At 60.9% G+C, this 18,506-nt stretch overlaps 1 protein-coding gene across 8 annotated transcripts in view; it reads right to left on the minus strand.

The window, feature by feature from the left end:
* Col18a1 (collagen type XVIII alpha 1 chain) overlaps window positions 1-18,506 on the minus strand; it is a 72,170-nt gene that overhangs the window by 10,911 nt on the left and 42,753 nt on the right. For 7 of the 8 annotated variants that reach the window (XM_010636420.1, XM_033768047.1, XM_010636415.3 and 4 more), the window contains exons 2-18: window positions 13,966-14,510; window positions 10,457-10,543; window positions 9,872-9,931; window positions 8,776-8,920; window positions 5,864-5,940; window positions 5,533-5,691; window positions 5,302-5,328; window positions 4,552-4,614; window positions 4,390-4,467; window positions 4,162-4,215; window positions 3,906-4,064; window positions 3,442-3,504; window positions 2,828-2,854; window positions 2,009-2,140; window positions 1,645-1,707; window positions 668-694; window positions 24-59 (exon numbers count right to left, since the gene is read on the minus strand). In XM_010636420.1, coding sequence (XP_010634722.1) covers window positions 24-59; window positions 668-694; window positions 1,645-1,707; window positions 2,009-2,140; window positions 2,828-2,854; window positions 3,442-3,504; window positions 3,906-4,064; window positions 4,162-4,215; window positions 4,390-4,467; window positions 4,552-4,614; window positions 5,302-5,328; window positions 5,533-5,691; window positions 5,864-5,940; window positions 8,776-8,920; window positions 9,872-9,931; window positions 10,457-10,543; window positions 13,966-14,510 — 1,802 coding nt within the window. Of the gene's footprint in view, window positions 1-23; window positions 60-667; window positions 695-1,644; window positions 1,708-2,008; window positions 2,141-2,827; window positions 2,855-3,441; window positions 3,505-3,905; window positions 4,065-4,161; window positions 4,216-4,389; window positions 4,468-4,551; window positions 4,615-5,301; window positions 5,329-5,532; window positions 5,692-5,863; window positions 5,941-8,775; window positions 8,921-9,871; window positions 9,932-10,456; window positions 10,544-13,965; window positions 14,511-15,041; window positions 15,121-18,506 lie in introns of those variants that run through there. The other variant, XM_010636421.1, reaches the window with a different exon arrangement.

The following is an 18,506-nucleotide window of genomic DNA, read 5'->3' on the forward strand; positions in this document are numbered from 1 at the left end:
GCAGAGGGACTGACGGGTCTTACCTTGTCTCCAGGAGGCCCAGGCAGGCCGGGATCCCCCTGCGTGGACAAAGGGCTTTGTGAGTGTGGAGCAGGGGCCATCCCCTCTTCCACACAGGAAGTGGGGTCTGTGAGCAGGGGTCACCACCCCAACAGCACATGGTGGCTGCCCTGGACCGCACGTCACATAGCAACTCCAGAGAAACCCCCCAGGTGTGGGGCAGGCCTGGTGGACGGTGACACCCTGACCAGCTCCCTCTGAGAGGCGGCTGCGGCCCAGGGCCAGGGGAGAAGGGGACCACAAGGACAGGACCCAGAGAGGACGCAGGCTGCCGCCTTCTGGGGGTCCTTCCCTGGGAGCCTGGGCAGAGGTGGGGCTCCTGAACCAACCCAGGGATCCCAGGACAAAGCCCCAGGTCCTCCAGGGTCTGCATCCTACGGACCCCAAGCCTGGAGTCCAGGGGGCTGCAAGTCCTTCCTAGGGCTCCTTTTACACAGATGCCTGAAACCGGAGCTCTGGGGAGAAGATGCGCTGGCGAGGGCCCTGGGCTGGGACACTGGTTATTTTCCAGTCAGGGGTTCCCACGCTGGTCTCCCCACTGCTCCTGAGCAGAGCCCCCCACCCCCCGCAGCATAGCCGGACTCATCCGCTGACGACGAGGGCTGACCTTGAGTCCGGGCAGGCCTGGTGGTCCCTGTGGGCAGAGGACACAGGGTTCAGTGTCCCCTCCCCACAACCCTCCCACATCCCCACTCTGTCACAGGGGACAGCAGTCCCACCAGCGTCTGTGTGTGGACAACTCAAGCCTGGCCTTGGGAAGGTGCAGCCCACCCTGGATCCCACAGGAGGGTCAGAGGTCAGGAGCTGTGTTGCACACCCGGGCCACTTCACTAACACACAAGCATACCTCAGTGACCGCACATGTGGCCGTCTGCCGGCCCAGCCTCTCTGGGACACTCGGCCACCAAGAGCCTGCGCCCTGGCCACGCCCACCTCCCCACCAGAGGTGGCCGGCACCTGTGGGCCACCAGGAAGCTTTCAACCACGTAAAAGAAAACTCCAAGTTACAGCGGTGAGAATACCCGAGGGCTGTTTCTGCCCCATAAAAACACCTCTTTAACTTCGCTCAGAACAAGCAGTCTGAACCTGTCCTCACCCTCAGGCCGAGCCCTGGGCCCAAGTGTGCACTGGGGCTGGGTTCCGTGTGTGTCCTGGGCAGGGCAGTGCCCGCAGCTCTGAGGGGAGCAGGGGCCAGGGGATGGGGTGCTGGGACCCAGCAATGGCATGGGGAGGCCCAGCAGCCCCCGTGCAGCTCTCGACCAAGCTCAGGACACTTTGGGATCAGATTCCTTCTTACTGACCCTGACCCTGAGCAGGGCCTGGGTTCTAGGTGGGGCCCTGGACAAATGCCCACTTCTAACTCAGATTCTGCGTAGACCAAGTGTTGGCTACTTCCCCAAGTCAGAGCCACAGGGAGACTTCCACGTCCCGCCTCCTGTAAAGACCTGTCCTGCAGGCCGCGTGTCCCGGGCCCACTGACCCCGAGCACCGAGTATAGGGCCCTCAGCTCCCAGCCCATGTGTCCACAGAGGACGGTGGCGCTGCTGCCCACTAGCGGCTTCCCTCCCAGGCTGGAGGCCGTACCTGCAGCCCTGAGGAGTCTCTGGCTGTCGACCAGAAGGGGGCTCCGGAGCCTTCCATGTCATCCTGGAGGGACACAGGGACGTTGGTCTGTGTCCCTGCCTGAAGGAGGGGCTCCACCCCGGGGTCCAGGGGAGCAGAGGATGTGTGGGGATGGGGAGGATGACGGACGGGGCTGAGGCAGGGGGTCCACACGGGGCCCCGCAGCGCCTCTGTGTGTCCAGCCACCAGGTCTCATAGCTGGGATCCCATGGAAACAGAAGCCCTGGCCGGGGCACAGCAGCCACTGGCACAGGGCCGGAAGCGGCCTGGTTGAGGGGCTGTGGCGCAGGCCAGGCTTCCAGGGGCCTGAGCTATTGCCACTCACAAATCCTGCAGCAAGTCCTGGTCCGGGGGGTCCAGGAGGTCCTGGGGGTCCTGGGGGTCCAATGGGCCCGGGGGCTCCTACAAAGCCAGTCTTCCCGGGAGCACCTGCGGGGCCTGGGTCTCCTTGGCTGCCCTGTAGGGTGGAGAAACAAAGTCACCGCCTCTGCCCCAGGTTAGCTAAAGCCAAGCCACAGCATTTTTCTTTTCCTTTTTGTGGGGTGGCGGGGTGTACCGGGAATCGAACTCCAGTCCTCGTGCTTGCAAGGCAAGCAGTGGAACCACTGAGCTAAATCCCCGGCCCAAGCCACAGCATTTTCTGAGGGAAATGCCAACACCTGCAATCCAAAGGAAGCCACTAGCAATGAACGGCCCCTCCAGTGCTGTCCTCCACGGGTCCCGTCCCCAGCAGGCCCAGGGCCGCCCAGGACCCACTGGCCAGGTCAGGTGAGCCATGTGGCAGGTAGGCCGTGGCCTAGGCCGCAGGCCAGTCCCGAGGGAAGCCTGGACCAAGGGAGGATGGGCAGAAGGCCTGCAGCCACTAGGGCAAGGGTGGGCCCCAAGCGCCCCAGGTGTGGAGAGGTGCTGCTCTCAGGGCAGGGGCCCTTGCAGTCTCACGGCTCAGGGACACCTCGTGCCTCCTCCACTAGCGGCCCGGAGGACACGACTGCCCAGGACAGATGCCGAGTGCTCCCTGGTACCACTTAGCAGGATGGACAGGGCTGGGGCATGGACAAGAGCTCGCTGACTGGCAGCCCTGGTCCCTATGGGACACTTCCCACCACGCGTGAAGAGGGGGCAGGACAGTGCCAGGCATTTGTACCTTGGGTCCAGGGGCGCCCGCATCTCCCTGCGGAAAGAGCAGTTTTACAGTGAAGTCAGACCAGCAGACAGTGAGAAAGCAAGTGGCCCCTCCCCAGCTGCCCTCTGACAGGGCCACTGAGCATCTGGTTGAGTCCTTCCCGCTCATCCATGGACAGAACTCCAGGTTAGTGCTTGGCCCCTGCCTCCTGGAGAGCAGAGTGCTTACAGGACACCCACTTTGCTTGGCCCTCTGGGGAGGCTCCTCTGCTGGTCACGGAGCACCACAGGCCATGGGCCCACCACACGGGCCCCTCATGTCACTCACAGAAGCCTGCCCGAAACCACGGCCTGCATGCCCCACAGAGCCCCTCTCTCCACGCTGGAACACTGCTGCCTCGTGGAAGTGTCCTCCTTACTCTTACGCGCCGCTGTCTGTCCAGTCAGCAAGGCCAAGGCCCAGCTGGAGGAAGCCCTGACTTCCACCCAAGCCCACAGCTGCTACCCGGAGTCTTCCCACACCTCCACCTTGGGTTGCATCTCCCTCATGGGGTCCCTCCAGACAGCCTGGTGCGCCCCGCTCTGGGCACGCAGTGTGCCTGGGTCAACTCTGCCCTGACAGCAGGAGGGACTTACAGGGCTGCCTTTCTGGCCCGCTTTTCCTGGAGGACCCTCTTTCCCTGGGGGTCCTGGGTGTCCCTGTGAGAGAAGAGCAGAGTGAGGGTCTGGGGGATCCACACTGAAGCCCAGGGCAGGAGAAATCCCTCAGACGAAGTCCCCACAGGCAGGAAACGGACATGGGGCAGGACCACAGCACTGAGAGCTGGTCCTTATCTGTTTCCTTCACGTCCCGGAGGACAAGGGCCAGAGGTCGGTTTCCCTAACTTGGAGGCCGCCGCCTGCACAAAGGGAGTGAAAACCAGGCTGTGCTGCCCCCAGCAGTGGGTACACCAAGGGCACCGCAGGGCTCGCATGTGGTCAGATGGGCAGGAGTGGAGCCTGGCTCTCCCACCCCACCCACGAGGGTCATTCCCACTGGGGCCACGGAACACAGGGTGGCCCAGATATGAGAGGTGCCCACTGCAGGGCCGCAGACTCACCGGGGAGCCAGGGAACCCGGGGGACCCGTCCTGCCCAGGCACGCCAGGGAGGCCTGGGGGTCCTGGAACGTGGGAGCTGTTCACCCCAAAGCGGCCAGGCTCCCCAGGCAGGCCTGGGACTCCAGGGGGACCAGGGGGGCCGGGGAAGCCTCGCGGGCCCTGGACGGAGACACATGGTGAGTGCCAGCCCGCACAGATAACCCTACCTCCCAGCCACCCAACCCCACAAACTTGAGATGGGGCTGCAGCTACTCACCCTGAAGGTCTCCAGGTCGCCGCTGAAGCCAGACCCCTCCATGTCGATGAAGGTCTGAGGGAGTGGAGAGAGGTCACCAGGCCGCCCCGCCTGGCTAGCTCTGCCCTCAGATTGCCCAAGAGATCAGGAGAGGCTGAGAGAAGCAGCACACCCCACTGCTGAGAGGGTCCCCAGCCCACCAGCCCCACAGCCACAGGAGCCGCACGTGCAGGGCCAGGGTGGACTCACCAGCTTGTCATGCCTGAAGGGCGGTCCTGGTGGCCCTTGGGGCCCTGGGGGTCCTCTTGGCCCAACCCCCGGGTCTCCCTGGGATAGAGAAGCCCATCATAGAGGCTGTAGGGCCCCGGCTTGGGCTGGGTGTGAGGGGCACCCCAGCCCAGGCTCACTCACCTTCTCACCCTTGGGGCCCACGTCCCCCGGGGTCCCCGGAAAGCCCTGTGGCCCAGCGGCCCCCTAGAAGACAAGGACAGGGCTGGTGGTGGAGGGCGGTGCTGTCCCCAGGGCCTCTGTACCCTGACCTCAGAGCGGAGGTGAATGGCGGAGCCCCCAAGGGCCATGGAGCCTGGGAGGGGACCCAGCGCAGGGGCCAGGGTGTGAGGGCGACACCGCAGCTCTTAGAGGCAGCGTGACCACCGCGGAAGCAGAGTGGCGGCCACTTCTCAGACGGCACCACGGGGATGGCAGCTCGCGAGCGTGCATGCGTGTGTGCGTGCGAACGGGCGGCACACTGGCTTGGGTGTTCCTGAGCAGCCCGGCCTGCACCCCATTAATCCCGCCCAGGCCTGGCTCTCTGGAGGCAGAGTCTAGCCCCACCTTGGCCTGTGTCCACCCCGTCTCCTGGACGCAGTGTCTTCTGTTCCCAAACCCAGCTGCAAGTGGAGCAGAAACTCAAGTGCCCTCTTTTCTTCCCTCCCTCTCCTCCTCTTTGCCACGCATCCCCCTCAGGGGACCTGGGAGGCACACAGGCCCTCTCTCTTCCTTTGCTCCCTGGCAGTATCCTGGCCCTCATGCCCTGCGCGTAGCTGTCTCTCCCTAGCAGCTGGGATGTTCTTAAACGGGTGAAGCCACGCTGGGGACCATGTGGCAGACACAGACTCACAGGCCCCACCCACCAAGTGGTGCAAAGAAAAGCAAACTCACTGGTCTTCCGTCCTCGCCAGGGTCCCCCTGTAATGTGCCGGAAGAGGCTATTAATGACGGGTCAGGCCACCAAGACCCAAGGGGACCCACCGAGCCCCTAGCCTGCACTGAAAGCTGCACCCGTGGGAACCGCCTGGTTACTGCGCAGGTGGCTGCACTGGGTCTGGGGCCCCCAAGCTTCGCTGTGGCACTGTCCCCCCGTCACGGGACCACGTCGCGGGGACAACTCACCGGCTCGCCATCCCTGCCCGGAGCACCGTCCTTCCCTGGGGGTCCGGGGACAGGGTGTGCACCAGGGCCGTGCATCACGGAGCCTGTGGGGCCCTGGGGCCCGACTGGGCCAGGTGGCCCCCGAGCTCCTGGCTCCCCCTTCTGCCCCTTCAGGCCTCCCTAGTGTCAAAGGGGACAGGAGGGCACGGGCTGCAGTGCCCACACGTCCCCCTGCTGTTGCGGCTGCCCTGCCCAAGTGCTGGGCAGGACACTGGTCACAGAGAGAACGTGTGGCAGGGCGGGAAGAGGACCCAGGCCCCAGGGCTCCAGACAGGGAGGGGAGGCGCCTCACCTTCCCCTGGCCACTCCCTGGGCTCCAGGCACTCTCGTCCCATGCGTCCTCTGAACCTGGGCCAGGAAGGGTCTTAGCTGGGGAGGAGAAGCAGCTGCTATCAGACCTGTGGCCCTGGCCTCCACTGTCCCCCAGGGGTGACTTCCTGGTGCCTCGGGGCTGGGAGAGAGAGGAGGGGCACACAGCCAGCCACAAGGAAGAGAACCAGAGCTGGCCTGGAGCCCTTGGCCATCCTAAGCCACGCCCACAACAGCACAGAACTTCCAGAAGATTCCTCTGGGTCCATTGCAACAAGAAATGTCAGCATTTGTCGCTTCCTCCCGGCAGACAGTGAAAACCAGCAGAAACGAACCCCACCGCCTCCACGTGGATTGGTCACCGCCCCACACACCTCCTCCCTCTCCTCCGACACACACTTGCCTGCGTGCACACAGACTTGCACATGCATCCCTCCCCTGTGCCCGCCCTGCACGGTGGCCCACAGGAGGATGTGGGGATGCCCTCTGCCAACTGGGGCCACATCTGATGTGCCACGCGTATGTCCCCTACAGCGGCACACGGGCTCCCTTGGCCCGGGTGTCCCGGCGTCTGAGGACGATGGAGCATCGCTGAGTGCCAAGGCTGCCAGCAGCCCCGCCTGCCTGGGCAGCCAGAGCGGTGTGCTCTGTTCAGGTTTGTAAGAACAAGGAGAGCCCGCGACAGCTGGAGCCACAGAGGACAGGCCACGGGGCCACTGCCAGCCCCGCCTGGTCCCTGCTGGGTCCCTGTTCTGCTGGGTCAGAGCTCAGACGGGTTGGCCCTACCCCGCCCCACCAGAGCCGCCCATGAAGAGCAGGTGGTGGGGCCGGCGCTGGACGTGGCTGCCGCAGCCTCCTGCCCAGCAGGAAACAGGATGGTACCAAGCTGGACATCATTTCCTGGGGGCTAAAGCTGTCCCATTTCTGGTGCCTTTGGGGAGCCTCAGCCTCCAGCCGGATGCAGAGCTGACTGCAAGTCTGGCCAGATGTGGGGACCAACCGGCCATGGGGGGGTCACCCGGTGGGCGGCACTAGCAGCCTTCCAGGTACTCACCAGTCCTCACAGCTGCGGATGCCAGTGCCATTACTGGACTGAGAATCTAGAGCCGTGTCCAGCCACACGCCGGCCCTGAGCCTACACCGCTCAACCCGACTGACTGCCCGCCTGTGACTGTGGAGCCCAGAGCCTGACGGCCGCAGCACCTGCTGGGATCTTGGGCCTGGGGCTCTGCTGCTTGAGGTCTTGGCCACCAGGGGGAAGCAAAGGCCCTTCCCAAGTGCTACAAGGCTGGAGACTAAGCAATAAGGACGAATATAAAACCCCTGCCTGGGGGTGTTTAAAGCTGGGAAAACATCACCAAAGGAAATCAAAGAAGACCTAGGAGAAGAGTCAAAACATTCAGGGTGTCAACACTAACAAATCTTTTTTTTTTTTTTTTGGTACTGGGGATTGCAAGGCAGGTAGCAGAACCACTAAGCTAAATCCCCAGCCCACTAACAAATCTTTTGATCAAAGGTTCAGCTAGGTTTTTAAGTCTTTCTTATTTTTTGTGGACCTTGACAACCTGATTCCAAAACTCCTGTGGACATGCCAAGGGCCTAGGGCACCAAGGCGAAGGAAGTATGGGGATAGGTCCTGCCGAACATCAAGACTTGCTCGGAGCAACAGGATCCAGGCAGTGGGATGCTGCAGCGCAGAGGGACAGGTCAGTCCCCGGCAGGACAGAGTCACCGACTGATCAACTTGGGGCAAACACTATGTTAGTTCCCGCTAATAGCATGGAGAGCTGGGTCAGGGTGAGCAGGAAGAGACAATCACCCCAGGGCTATACCGTCTCCCCACAGAATGACTCAAATTGCATCACAGACTGAGGTCTTGTTGCTGGGGGTTCTCAGACCTGACACCAAACTCAGCATCTGTACAGAATTGCTCAAGACTAAAACACTCGCAGGGTGTTGGATGACTCCGGTCACCAGGGAAAGACCCAGGGAGGAGGGCTGGGGCCAGGCCCACGGAGAGGAGAGAAGAGACTGGGCGGCACCAACAGCTCCTTGGCCGCCCCTGGGAGCGCGAGGCGGGCACCTCCAGGCCAGCGGCGACCTGACTGGCCGTCCGCAGCACAGGCTCCTCCTCAGTGAGAAAGTGGATGGACCGGACCCTGCCCAGCTGGCGGCATCCCAAGCAAAGCCCACGCCCAGGCGACAGCAAGTGGGTGGGCATGGTGAGGGCTGTGAAGGCCCGAGGACCCCGGAACGACCCACAGCCACCGGCACCGCTGTGGGGATGGCTTCATGGTCAGAGCCGACGGTGCAGACAGCAGAACAGACCAAGCCGAGAGCCATCTGGGCCCCCAGGTCACAGGTGGGCGAGGCCAGGCAGAGCCGACCTCTGGGCCCACAAAGCCCCTGCTCCTCCTCATGCCCGGCCAGCTGGCTGACGGGGTAGACGCCTCAGGAGGCGGGTATGACGCAGAGCTGGTTCTGCCACCAGCCTGAAGGAGCCGCGCCTCTCCCCAGCGCTGCCACGGGAAGGCTGCGTGGCCAAGACGCAGACCCCGCTGCTCCAGCCCAGCCCCCTCCACGAGGTCATCCCCCTCAGTGCTGCCCCATGTCACCCTCCGCCTGGGCCCCTGGGTGCCCTCCTGGGATCCCGCTGGCCCCAGACAAGGTGGCATCTGTATGCCCCTGTGGCTCTAGCTACAACAGAGGACTTGAGACACAGGAGAAACTGGACCCCAGCAGCCATGAATGAAGGAGACTTCGGGGCCACCCGGAGCTGTGACCCGTGACCGGCTGCGACCTGCTGTGCAAGAGGGCCAGAGGCAGCCCGCCCCACCCCCACTCACGCCTCACACACAAGGACATGAACCACATGTCTGCATCACACACACACACCTGAAAGAGCTTCACGCCCGGGTGAGGTTGCTGTGGTCTGCTCCTGGACCTCCTCTGTCCTGGCTTCTTCCACACTGCTGCCTCTGGCCAGAGGAGGAGGAGTCACAGGTGGAGGCAGGGGGAGGCCGGGCATCTGGGTCACAGCCTGCAGGAGGGCAGGAAATGGCCCCACCACTCAGGGACCATGGGTGACCTGCAGCGGCATCTGTCGAGCTCTGATGACCGCATTTGCAAAGTGAAATATTTACAGGTTTTCAGAAAGATAAGGAGCAGCTGTCGCTTTAGTTGGAAAGGCATTCTAGGCCTCCATGGCGATATCTGCTTGAGTTTTCTCCAGCCTGCGGGACGGACGGCATCACACCTGGCAGGACCCTGTCCCCAAGCCTGAGCTGTGAGGCTGGGATGGGTCATCAGGTGGCTTCCTGTGGCTGGCATCACAGACGCCAAGGAGCAGCTGTGTCCCCACAGTGGGCCCCAGCCTGCGGCCCCAGCACACCCAGCTCAGACTTGACTTCTGGGAGTGGAGGAGCCGGCTGCTCTGCAGACCCCACCTGGTGGTCAGGGGCCTTCATGTGGCACCCATGTGGGCTGGGCTCTGGCTGACATGATTTTTCAGTGATGACCCTGTTCAGGGGGTACAGAGGAGCAGGGCCTGGCCGAGGCCACCCCAAACACTGCGACACCGGGTGGTGTGGGGACCTGAGCTCACAGCTCACGGCTCCTGTGTGCTTTCCTGGCCGGCCACACATCTGGGGGCCAGGGCCTGGCGTGGGGTGGGCAGAGGCGGGATGGGCACAGTAGCCCTGGGTCTGCAGGGCGGCTGCCCAGACAGCACTGGCACCGTCTGGGCACTGGAGTCCCAAGCCCACCTGTCCCCCGTGGCCACTCACAGGCTCTAGGGCAAGTGAAGGCCAAGGCTGCCTCAAACTCCAAAGCGATGTGGGAACCAGGAACCCAGCCTCTCTGGGGTGTTCACCAGCCCAGGCTGAGGAGTAGCAGCGGAAAGGAGCTGCCCAGCACCACTGCCACGTCCAGGGAGGAATTTACCTTCACAGCACAGAGGAGCCCCACAGAGGCACACCCCCTGCCCACATACCTCGTCCTCCCTGTGAAGCTCTGGGGTCTCTTCCAGGCCACTGCCAAAGTCTCCGGATGCCTGTGGGAGGGGAGAGGAGGGAGACCTGAGCACAGCCACTGACCCCACAGGGCCTCACGCTGATGTCTGCTGTGCGCCATCGGGTCAGGCAGAGCGGCCCTGGCTGAGACCCCAGGACACACGGCTGCACCCGCCATGAGTCCTGGGCGCTGTCCTGGGAGAAGTACAGATGGCTCCTGGCACCAAGGAGGCCCACTGTGGGGGCTCTGTCCTGAGGCTGCCTGGGCCGGACAGGGCACTTCCTGCACACATGCCAGAGACACACACACTGCACGCTAGCAACACACAGCACAGGAGACACGCACACTTTGAGCTTCTCCCATGCAGTCTCACCCTGCAGCTCTCAGGGTGGCCCCTCACCTTCACTCTCCATTCTGTAGCTCTAAGTGCAAGTTCAAGGCAAGGGAAGACCCTGTCTGTGGCCACCAAATCCTCAGCACCGAGGTGGCATCCCGGAGACCTGTGCTGGCCGTCACTCGGGACTTGGCCTCCCAGGCCCCCGTCCCACAGCCCAGCACCACTCACCCTGGCTTCATCCTCGTCCTCGTCGTCCAAGCAGTGCACAGGGCTCACCCGGGGGTCCCCACGCACCCACAGCTCCGCAATTGCCCCCTAGAAGAGGGAGCGGGGTCACTGGGACTCCTGATGGCCTGACCCACACCCGTCCAGCAGTGGAGGTGGGCAGCGGCTGAGGACACCGGTGCCCTGCCAGTCAGCCCTCCCCGTGTGAGGCTGGCTGCCCCGAGGGAGGACACACAGGTCCCCTGGGTATAAGCCAGGCTGCCCACCTGCTGCTCCGCACACACTTGGCCGACACCCTTGAACACAGTGGGGGCGAGGCCAGGTCTGGTTGAGGAGCTGCACCTCGTATGCCCCTGAGTGTCAGTTCTGGGACTCATGGTGAGGAATGGTGAGGCCATGGCTGAGTACACAGGTCTCCGACTGTCCCAGAGACCACAGCACCCAGAGGATGTGGGAGAGCACGTGTGCATACACATGTGGGTGTGTGTGATCATGTGAGTGCATATGATGAGGCTGGACAGTACGCATCACATGTGAGCATGTGTGATCCCGTCGGAGAGCATATGGTCATCCATGCACACGCGTGATCATGGAGCTGTGGTCCTGTGTGCACGTGTGTGATCATGGGGTCCTGTGTTGTTGGAGAGTGTGTGCTCCTGTGTGCACCTATGTGATTCTCTGTTAGAGACCACATGGTCATGCATGGACATGTGTGATCATGGTAGAGAGAGAGCGAGTGTCTTGTGTGTACCTGCATGATTCTGTCAGAGAACATATGGTCCTGTGTGCACACGTGTGATCATGTTGCAGTCCTGGTGAATGTGTATAGACGTGCCCATGTGTGCAACGCGGACAGTGTAGGCCCAACACCCCTGGGTGCAGGCTGGGGCAGTGTGGGGGAGGGGCACGCCCTGCAGCCCCCCAGTCCACACCATGGTGTCTCCTGGGAATGGGATCCAGAGCCCCTTAGGCCCCCAGACCTGCAGTGGTGAGTGAGTCACTCTGTTTGAGAACCCCAGGGACAGGAAGGGGCTTCTCGGGGGCCTGGGGCCTGGGGCCTGGGATAGACTCAGTGGCTTAGGCCTGGGCTCCCCAAAGCCATGCACTGTGCCCACAGAGTGCCCCTAACAGACAGCAGTGTGAGCCCCAGGACTGCCGGCGCCATAAGCAAGCAGGAGCCAGATAGGCAGAACCGTGTGCCTGCCGACACTGAGGTCACCCCTGGTGGAGGTCTCTCCTGGTGATGCTTGGCAGGGACAGCGCCAGCCTGCAAAGCCATGGGGCCCACTGCACATATGTGCCAGGCTCAGAGCCCGGGACACTGGCAGCCCAGGACACAGAGACTTCAGGAGCGAGGCTCAGGGCCACCCACATGCATGTGTGACAAAGCAGAACCCACTTGGAAGGCCGTGCCGTGTGGCTGGCGCTGCCTCCACCTCCCTCTGACCGCGTGTTCTGTGTTGGGGACCCACAGCCCGCTGTGCCAGGGGGATGGGACGCCTTCCCCTTGCCCCTGGCGGCCTCCTATGCAGTGGCCCTGAGTGCTCACCGTCAGATAAGCCCCTGGCTGGGCTGTCCCCAACCTTTCTCATGAAGGTAGCTTTTCCACGGACAGGGCAGGAGCTGGTTTCAGGGTGATTCAGGTGCGTTACACTTATTGTTTCTATCATTATTACACCATGTACTTTACCTCTACGACTACTACACCGTGTGCTTCACTTGTTATTATTATTGCTCTGTGCACTCTGTTTCCATCACTGCTGCATTAGGTTCTCATCAGGAGCATGGACCCCTTGCAGGCCATTTGACAGGCAGCAGAGCTCGGGTGCTGCAGTGACAGGAGTGGCTGTGAAGACCCAGGAAGGTCCCCACCCGCTGCTAACCTCCTGCCATACAGCCTGGCTCCTGACCGGCCACAGATCCGCACCGGTCCGCAGCCTGGGGCTGGGTTCCCTGCTTTAGACCACGGGACGGGATGGGCCACCCGACCCAACCTTCAACTTCAGACTGCAGTCAGAGGTCACAGGTGACCTCTCCAGGCCAGATCTCGCCACACAGACCCTTCGAACATCACAGCAGTCTTTCAAAAAGCAAAAGGGCAAATGTTGGACTGGGAAGTAAAATTGGCAGTACACAAAACCAAGGCTCTTCTTTTTCATCTATAAAGATTGCATAAAACCAGTAAGAAGTGGCCAAGCCTGCCTCCCGATGCAAGAGCACAAACAGGTCAGTGACAGAAGACAAACGGCAGAAGAACAAATGGCCAATGTGTGGGCTGGGGCAACGTCTGTGCCCACCGACAACAGCCAAGAGAGGCAAGTGGAAAGGCGCCGCTGCCTCCATTGGGCAGGCCACCTCTGGAGGTATCTCTGACCCGCCGTCCATCAGCCCCGCGGGCCGCAGCAGGCGCCCACGGCCTGAGCCCTGCACGGCATGCGTGGACATGCCACTCCTTCCAGAAATGCCCGGGAGGCCCACCACAGGCCACCCCTTGCTAGACGGGAGGATTGTCGTTCCCGTGACTCATGTTTGAGGGTCAAAAGGAAACACAAAGGGACCCAGCTTGATGCCAAAGTCCCAGGGCTCCTGAACGTTCAGTTAGAAAGTTCCCGTCAAGGGAAAAGGGTCAGTGCCCAGGATTCTGGCACACCAGGATTTAGGACAACTTCAGACAAACAGCCCTTGTCAAGGCCACAATCAGCTCTCTGTCCCCAGGGACACACTGGGACCTGTCTGGACCAGGCAAGGGTGACCCCGCTGCAGACCAGCCAGAGCCCTGGCACTTGGGCTGGTCAGTGCCACAAAGGGCACTCATGTGAGAGTGAGGGGCTCCCGGGAGAGCCCCACCAGCTCTGGGAGAGACCCAGCGGGCTGGGGAACAAAGGCCCTGGGGAAAGTCCCTGGGGTCACAGGACACAGTCACTCAGTGGCACCTCTGGGAAGCCCTGCCCACACTGCTCTGGGCAGGTCACAAGGCCCTCGGGTTGGGAGAAGGCTCTAGGAGTAACCTTCGGTGGAGGCCAGCCAGCTGCACCAGGTGTGCCATTCACGGGCGACCTCTGCCCCTCCTGGGCATGCAAACTCTCCTCCAGGTGTGCAACTTCTACCCTCACAAGTGTGCAATGCCTACAGAGGCACCCTCTAGTTCAGGGCCTGCTGCTGCCAGCTTCAGGAAGTTAATCATTTTTAACAAGGCTTCAGGCTTGATTGTAGAGACCAAGGCACTGGGCCCCACTCACAACCCAGACCTGGATCATCCACCCCACCTGCCACAGCCCCAGGACACATCTAGGAGGGGCCCTTGTGGGCTCGGCCCTGGGGTCTCAGAGAAATCTCAGGTCAGAAAGCCAGGGGTAAAAACACCCCGTTGCAAGGAGGACTCAGGACCAGGAGGCCAGGTTGGCCGCCAGAGGCAGGGGATCCACCCCCAGGCTGCACCAAGCAGCAGCAGCTGCCACCCAGTCTCCAGTGGCTGCCCCATCCCACCCAGCCACTTGCCACAGCAGGCCTACCTGGAACTTGTCAGGGTCTGCTCCTCCAGCCTGGCCCACGAAGACGCCAGCACCAGGCTCCAGCTCCAGGCGCCCCAGGGACCGAGTGAATGGCAGCCTCTGGAACTCCTCGCAGTCGACGTAGAGTGCCACAGAGCCAGCGTCCACGCTGAGTGCGAAGTGGGTCCATTGGCCCACGAAGGCAGGCAGGCGGAAGCTGGCAGCTGTGCGGGTCTGGCCGGCGCCTGGCTCCGAGTAGAGCAGCGAGATGTTCTGGTGCTGGTTCTGCACTCCTGACAGCTTCACACCCAGCACCACGGCTGCCTGCGCTGCATCCGTGATGGCGAACAGCACGCCTGCGCCCTCCGTGTCCGGCCGCACGTGGAATAGCAGCGAGAAGTCTCGGAAGAAGGGGCTGGGCACATGGTACCGGGCCGCCTGGCCGCTGTTGGCATCTGGTCCAAAGACATAGGCCAGCCCGACCTCGGGGTCATCGATGGCTATGATCTGCTGAGGTAGGGGTTCCCCAAGGAGCTGCAGCAGCCCCACCTCCCGGCTGGTGCTCTCTGCAAAGAGAAGGTAGTAGGTGAGGTGGCAGCACCAGGGGAAACCGTGTCAGGGAGGGCGTGTCCACACCCCTCTCTGCTGGTCCTCTGGGCTCTGCCCCCAGTGCCACCAGAGTCAGCCCTGCTCATCCAGCCCCAAGGACCATGAGCTTCCTCAGGGCTGGCGAGGGACACAGCAGGGACACATGGGGAGCAGCGCACCACGGGAGTGAGAGGGACCCTAAGCCCCGAGCACCCTGTGCTTTGCCCATGCTGGGGCAGCCAGGGACAGGGGAGGCACAGGAGCCGCTGCTGCAGGGCCCGAAGGGACATTACGCAGCATCTCACCCCCCGGTGATGTCGGGCTCTGGGAGGTGGCAGCTTTCCCGACCCCTCACTGTGCCACACTGAGGGTGCAGATCCCTCCATGCCAGGGCCACAACACTAGGGGGTGCCAGTGCCAAGGCTCACACCAGCGGCTCCCCAGTCACCATGAGGCCCTCACACCACACCAAGCCCAGAATCCCCATGGAGTCACAGAGTGACGCATACTTGCACATGCGCGAACATACACACACACGCGTGTGTGCGCGTGTACACAGTCATGGTGCTGCATCCCCACCCTCAGATCCTGTCCTTCCCAGTGGGACCCAGGCCACTGAAGGACAAGAGCTGCTGTCCATGATGCCTCCCGGGCTTGCGAGGGCAGAGCCCACCTACATCCTGGGCACAGCCACCACTGGGCACAGGACAGGCAGTGCCACTGCAGGAGACCAGCCCTCAGGGGACCCAGCCTGGACTCTCTCCACGAGTCCTGGCGCCGTCTGCCCACTGCGTTTGACAGTCACATGGGAGGGGACACCTGGCAGAGGGCAGACGCCACCATCACCGCAGTGGAAGTATGATGACAGCCCCTTTGGCCAGAGGTGCCAGCGCCGAGTCCACGGGGGAAGTTCCAGAGTCAGGAAGCAGGGATCCGCTGGCCAGCATGCTAGTGGTGAAGCCACACCCCTTTCCCAGGGCAGTGCGCTCCGATTAACACACACAGGGCCACTGCAGCTGCCACCTCCTGGGCTGGGACCCAGGCACACGCAGCTGGTTCTTCCCAAATTCTCCCATTTCCTTGCCACGAAATTCCTACAGTTCCCAAGAGAGCAGCCCCTGCACGATAGGCCCTAAGGTCATGGATGGCTCTGTGTTACAGAACGGTGACAGCTGAGGTCCCACCTCCCATGCCAGCACTGGCCCAGCTGCCCTGGACAGAAGCCGGGCTCCCTCCACAGGGAGCAGCTGGCTGTGCTCTGGGACCAGGCCGCCGCGAGAACATCTGCTCTGTGACTGCCAGGCCGGGTCCCAGCTCACCAAGCCGCACAGTGACCGTGCAAACCAAGTGGCCCACGGGCCTTGCCACGCCGCTCCCTCCACCCGGCTCAGCTCCAGTGAGGTGACCAGCGTCTTGGGTGCTTCTGTGAAACTGCGCAGGCTCTTAGCACCACTACACACGACACGCTCCCAGGTCCTCCCAAACCTAGAACTCACAACCCACCCAGACCCTGCGGGCACAGACAAAAGCAAGTAAAGGCAAATCGAGAGTGGGAAAGGTTGGGAAGGGGCTGTAATCGCGGGGTGGGGAGAGGAAGCCACGCTGGTCAGAGAGCAAAGAGCAGAGACATAAACAAACAGCACAGCAAGGTGTGTCACTGGGAAAATGTCAAAAACAACAGCAGTAATGGAAACCATCAGGCAAACAGACAAAGCAGGCATTGCGACAGGTGTGCAGATAACCGGGTCCACAGTGACACCACCGTGGGGCAAAGGGTGACGCGTTTCACCTCTTCTGGGCTGACACCAGCCGCGGCCCTGCTGTAACAGCAGAAAACGACAGACTGGAACAGGGACCCTGAACCGGGCAGGGTCTGCAGAACGCAAGAGCCATTTCAGGGTGAACAGAGGGAGACAGAGCAGAACGTGGATACCACACCGACACCCTCACAAGCTCCCACGCCTCCCTGCAGTCAGTGCTGCCCCCGCAGCCTGGTGGGCACTTCTGGCCACCTGGAAGGGAAAGCACCCGAGGATAGGCCGAACCCCAAGGGGCTCCCGGGGATCTCCTGGGGCCGGCGGGGCTGGTGTCTAAACAGCAAAGGGGCGAATGATAAACACATCTGCCAGAATTATCCTTTGAAAGTGAGGGAGAAACCAACGTTCCTGGGCAAAGACCCCACGAGAATGCGGAGGGCAGACAGGGCACCAGGCGGGAACGGGAAGTCACAGGGGACTCAGGCCGCACGGTGAGCAGGATCCTGCAGCAGCGGCTCAGGGCCGGTGTTCTGGGTTCTGCATAACTGAAGAGACTCATACCCTTGGGAACCTAATCATCTCTGAAACTCCCCTGCGGTAACTTTGGTTTATAACTCCATGTTCTGTTTTGTACATCATTTAAATGCACTTCAAGAAATTATTAACTTATGCCTGCAGCACACACTGCAAAGATGCAATTATGGGACATCCGCAGCCACAGGGCTGGGGACATAAGCTCTGGTGTCGTTCCACTGAGCTGGTGACGACTCAAATTTGAGAGCCGGGATGCAGGCAGGGAAAGGTGTCCCCACGGCAGTCACAAAGAAGATAACGACAGGGTGTGCAAAAAAGGCAAGAGGAAAGGAATGTGGACGCCCCGTTATAAAAAGCAACTAAAAAGAGGCCAGCCAGTAAGGCAGGGAATGAGGGACCAAAAGCTATGGGAATACAGAGCACGGCCCCCAAAATCAAAGATGTCCTTCACTGTTGTAATCACTTTAAATGCAAATGGATGAAACTCTTCAACCTAAAGACAGAGACTGGCAGAACGGATTTTCCAATCTATAATCCAAGGACAGGCTCTGTACAAGAGCTCACTTTAGATCCACAGATGCAATAGGCCGAGAGTGAAGGGCCTGGAAAGGATTTTCCCTGAAAACAGCAAACAGACTAAGGGCAGCTGTGCTCGTGCCAATCAGCCTTGAAGTCAAAATGGGATTCAAGGCACGAAGGAGGGAATCGGGGGTTAACAATTCACACAGGAAGATGTGACAAGGGTGCCTGCCTGTACCTAATCACAGTCCATCAGATACATGAAGCCAAGCGCACAGAAGCAGAGGAGAAACAAGACCACTGCAATGTGGTGGAGACTGCATTGTCCTCTCAGTAACAGACGGAACAGAACAGCCAGGCAGCCGGCAAGGAGCGACCCGGAGGGCTTACACAACACAACCGACCGGCCAGAACCAGACCCAGACCCAGACCCAGACGCATGCAGGGCAGCCCAGCCAGGAACACGGCACACCTGCCACAGTGACCGACAATGGCTCCAGCCACAAATACAGCTCAGCCAGCTTCCAAAGGCTGCCAAAGTCTCTAACCACAGGGAGGCGAAGCTAGAAATACAATGAGAAGAAGTGAAACTAGAAAATTCAAAATTTTGGGAAAATTAACTAACACTTGCAAACAACCAATGGATCGAGAAGAAATCAAGAGAAATGAGAAAAATACTTAGAGACTGATGAAAATGAAAACTACATGAAACCTTATGGGACACAAGAAAACATGGTAGAGGGGGAATTTATAGCCACACTTTAAAGACCTCAAATCAACTCCGCAACTTCATGTATTAAGGAACTAGAAAGTAGAGAGAAAATGTAAGCCCAAAGTAGCACAACGAAAGAAATAAAGACGAGCACAGAGGTCAACGATACGGAGAACAGAAAAACAACACAGAAATCAATAGAACAAAAAGTTGGCTCTTTGGAAAGATCAACAAAATCAACAAACCTTTATTTAGCTAACTGGACCAAGAAAAAAAGAGAGAAGACTCTGGTTACTAAGATCAAAGTTGGGGCATTATCAATTCTACAGAAATTGAAAAGGGCCAACAGGACCAGGGATTTAGCTCAGTGGGTTCTGCCACCTGCCTTACAAGCACAAGGTCCCCAAGTTCGACCCCTGCTACCAAAAAAAAAAAAAAAAAAAAAAAAGAAA

The sequence above is a fragment of the Fukomys damarensis genome, unplaced genomic scaffold, assembly GCF_012274545.1.
Source record: "Fukomys damarensis isolate Sample0158 unplaced genomic scaffold, DMR_v1.0_HiC HiC_scaffold_24, whole genome shotgun sequence".
Classification (NCBI taxonomy): Eukaryota; Metazoa; Chordata; class Mammalia; order Rodentia; family Bathyergidae; genus Fukomys; species Fukomys damarensis.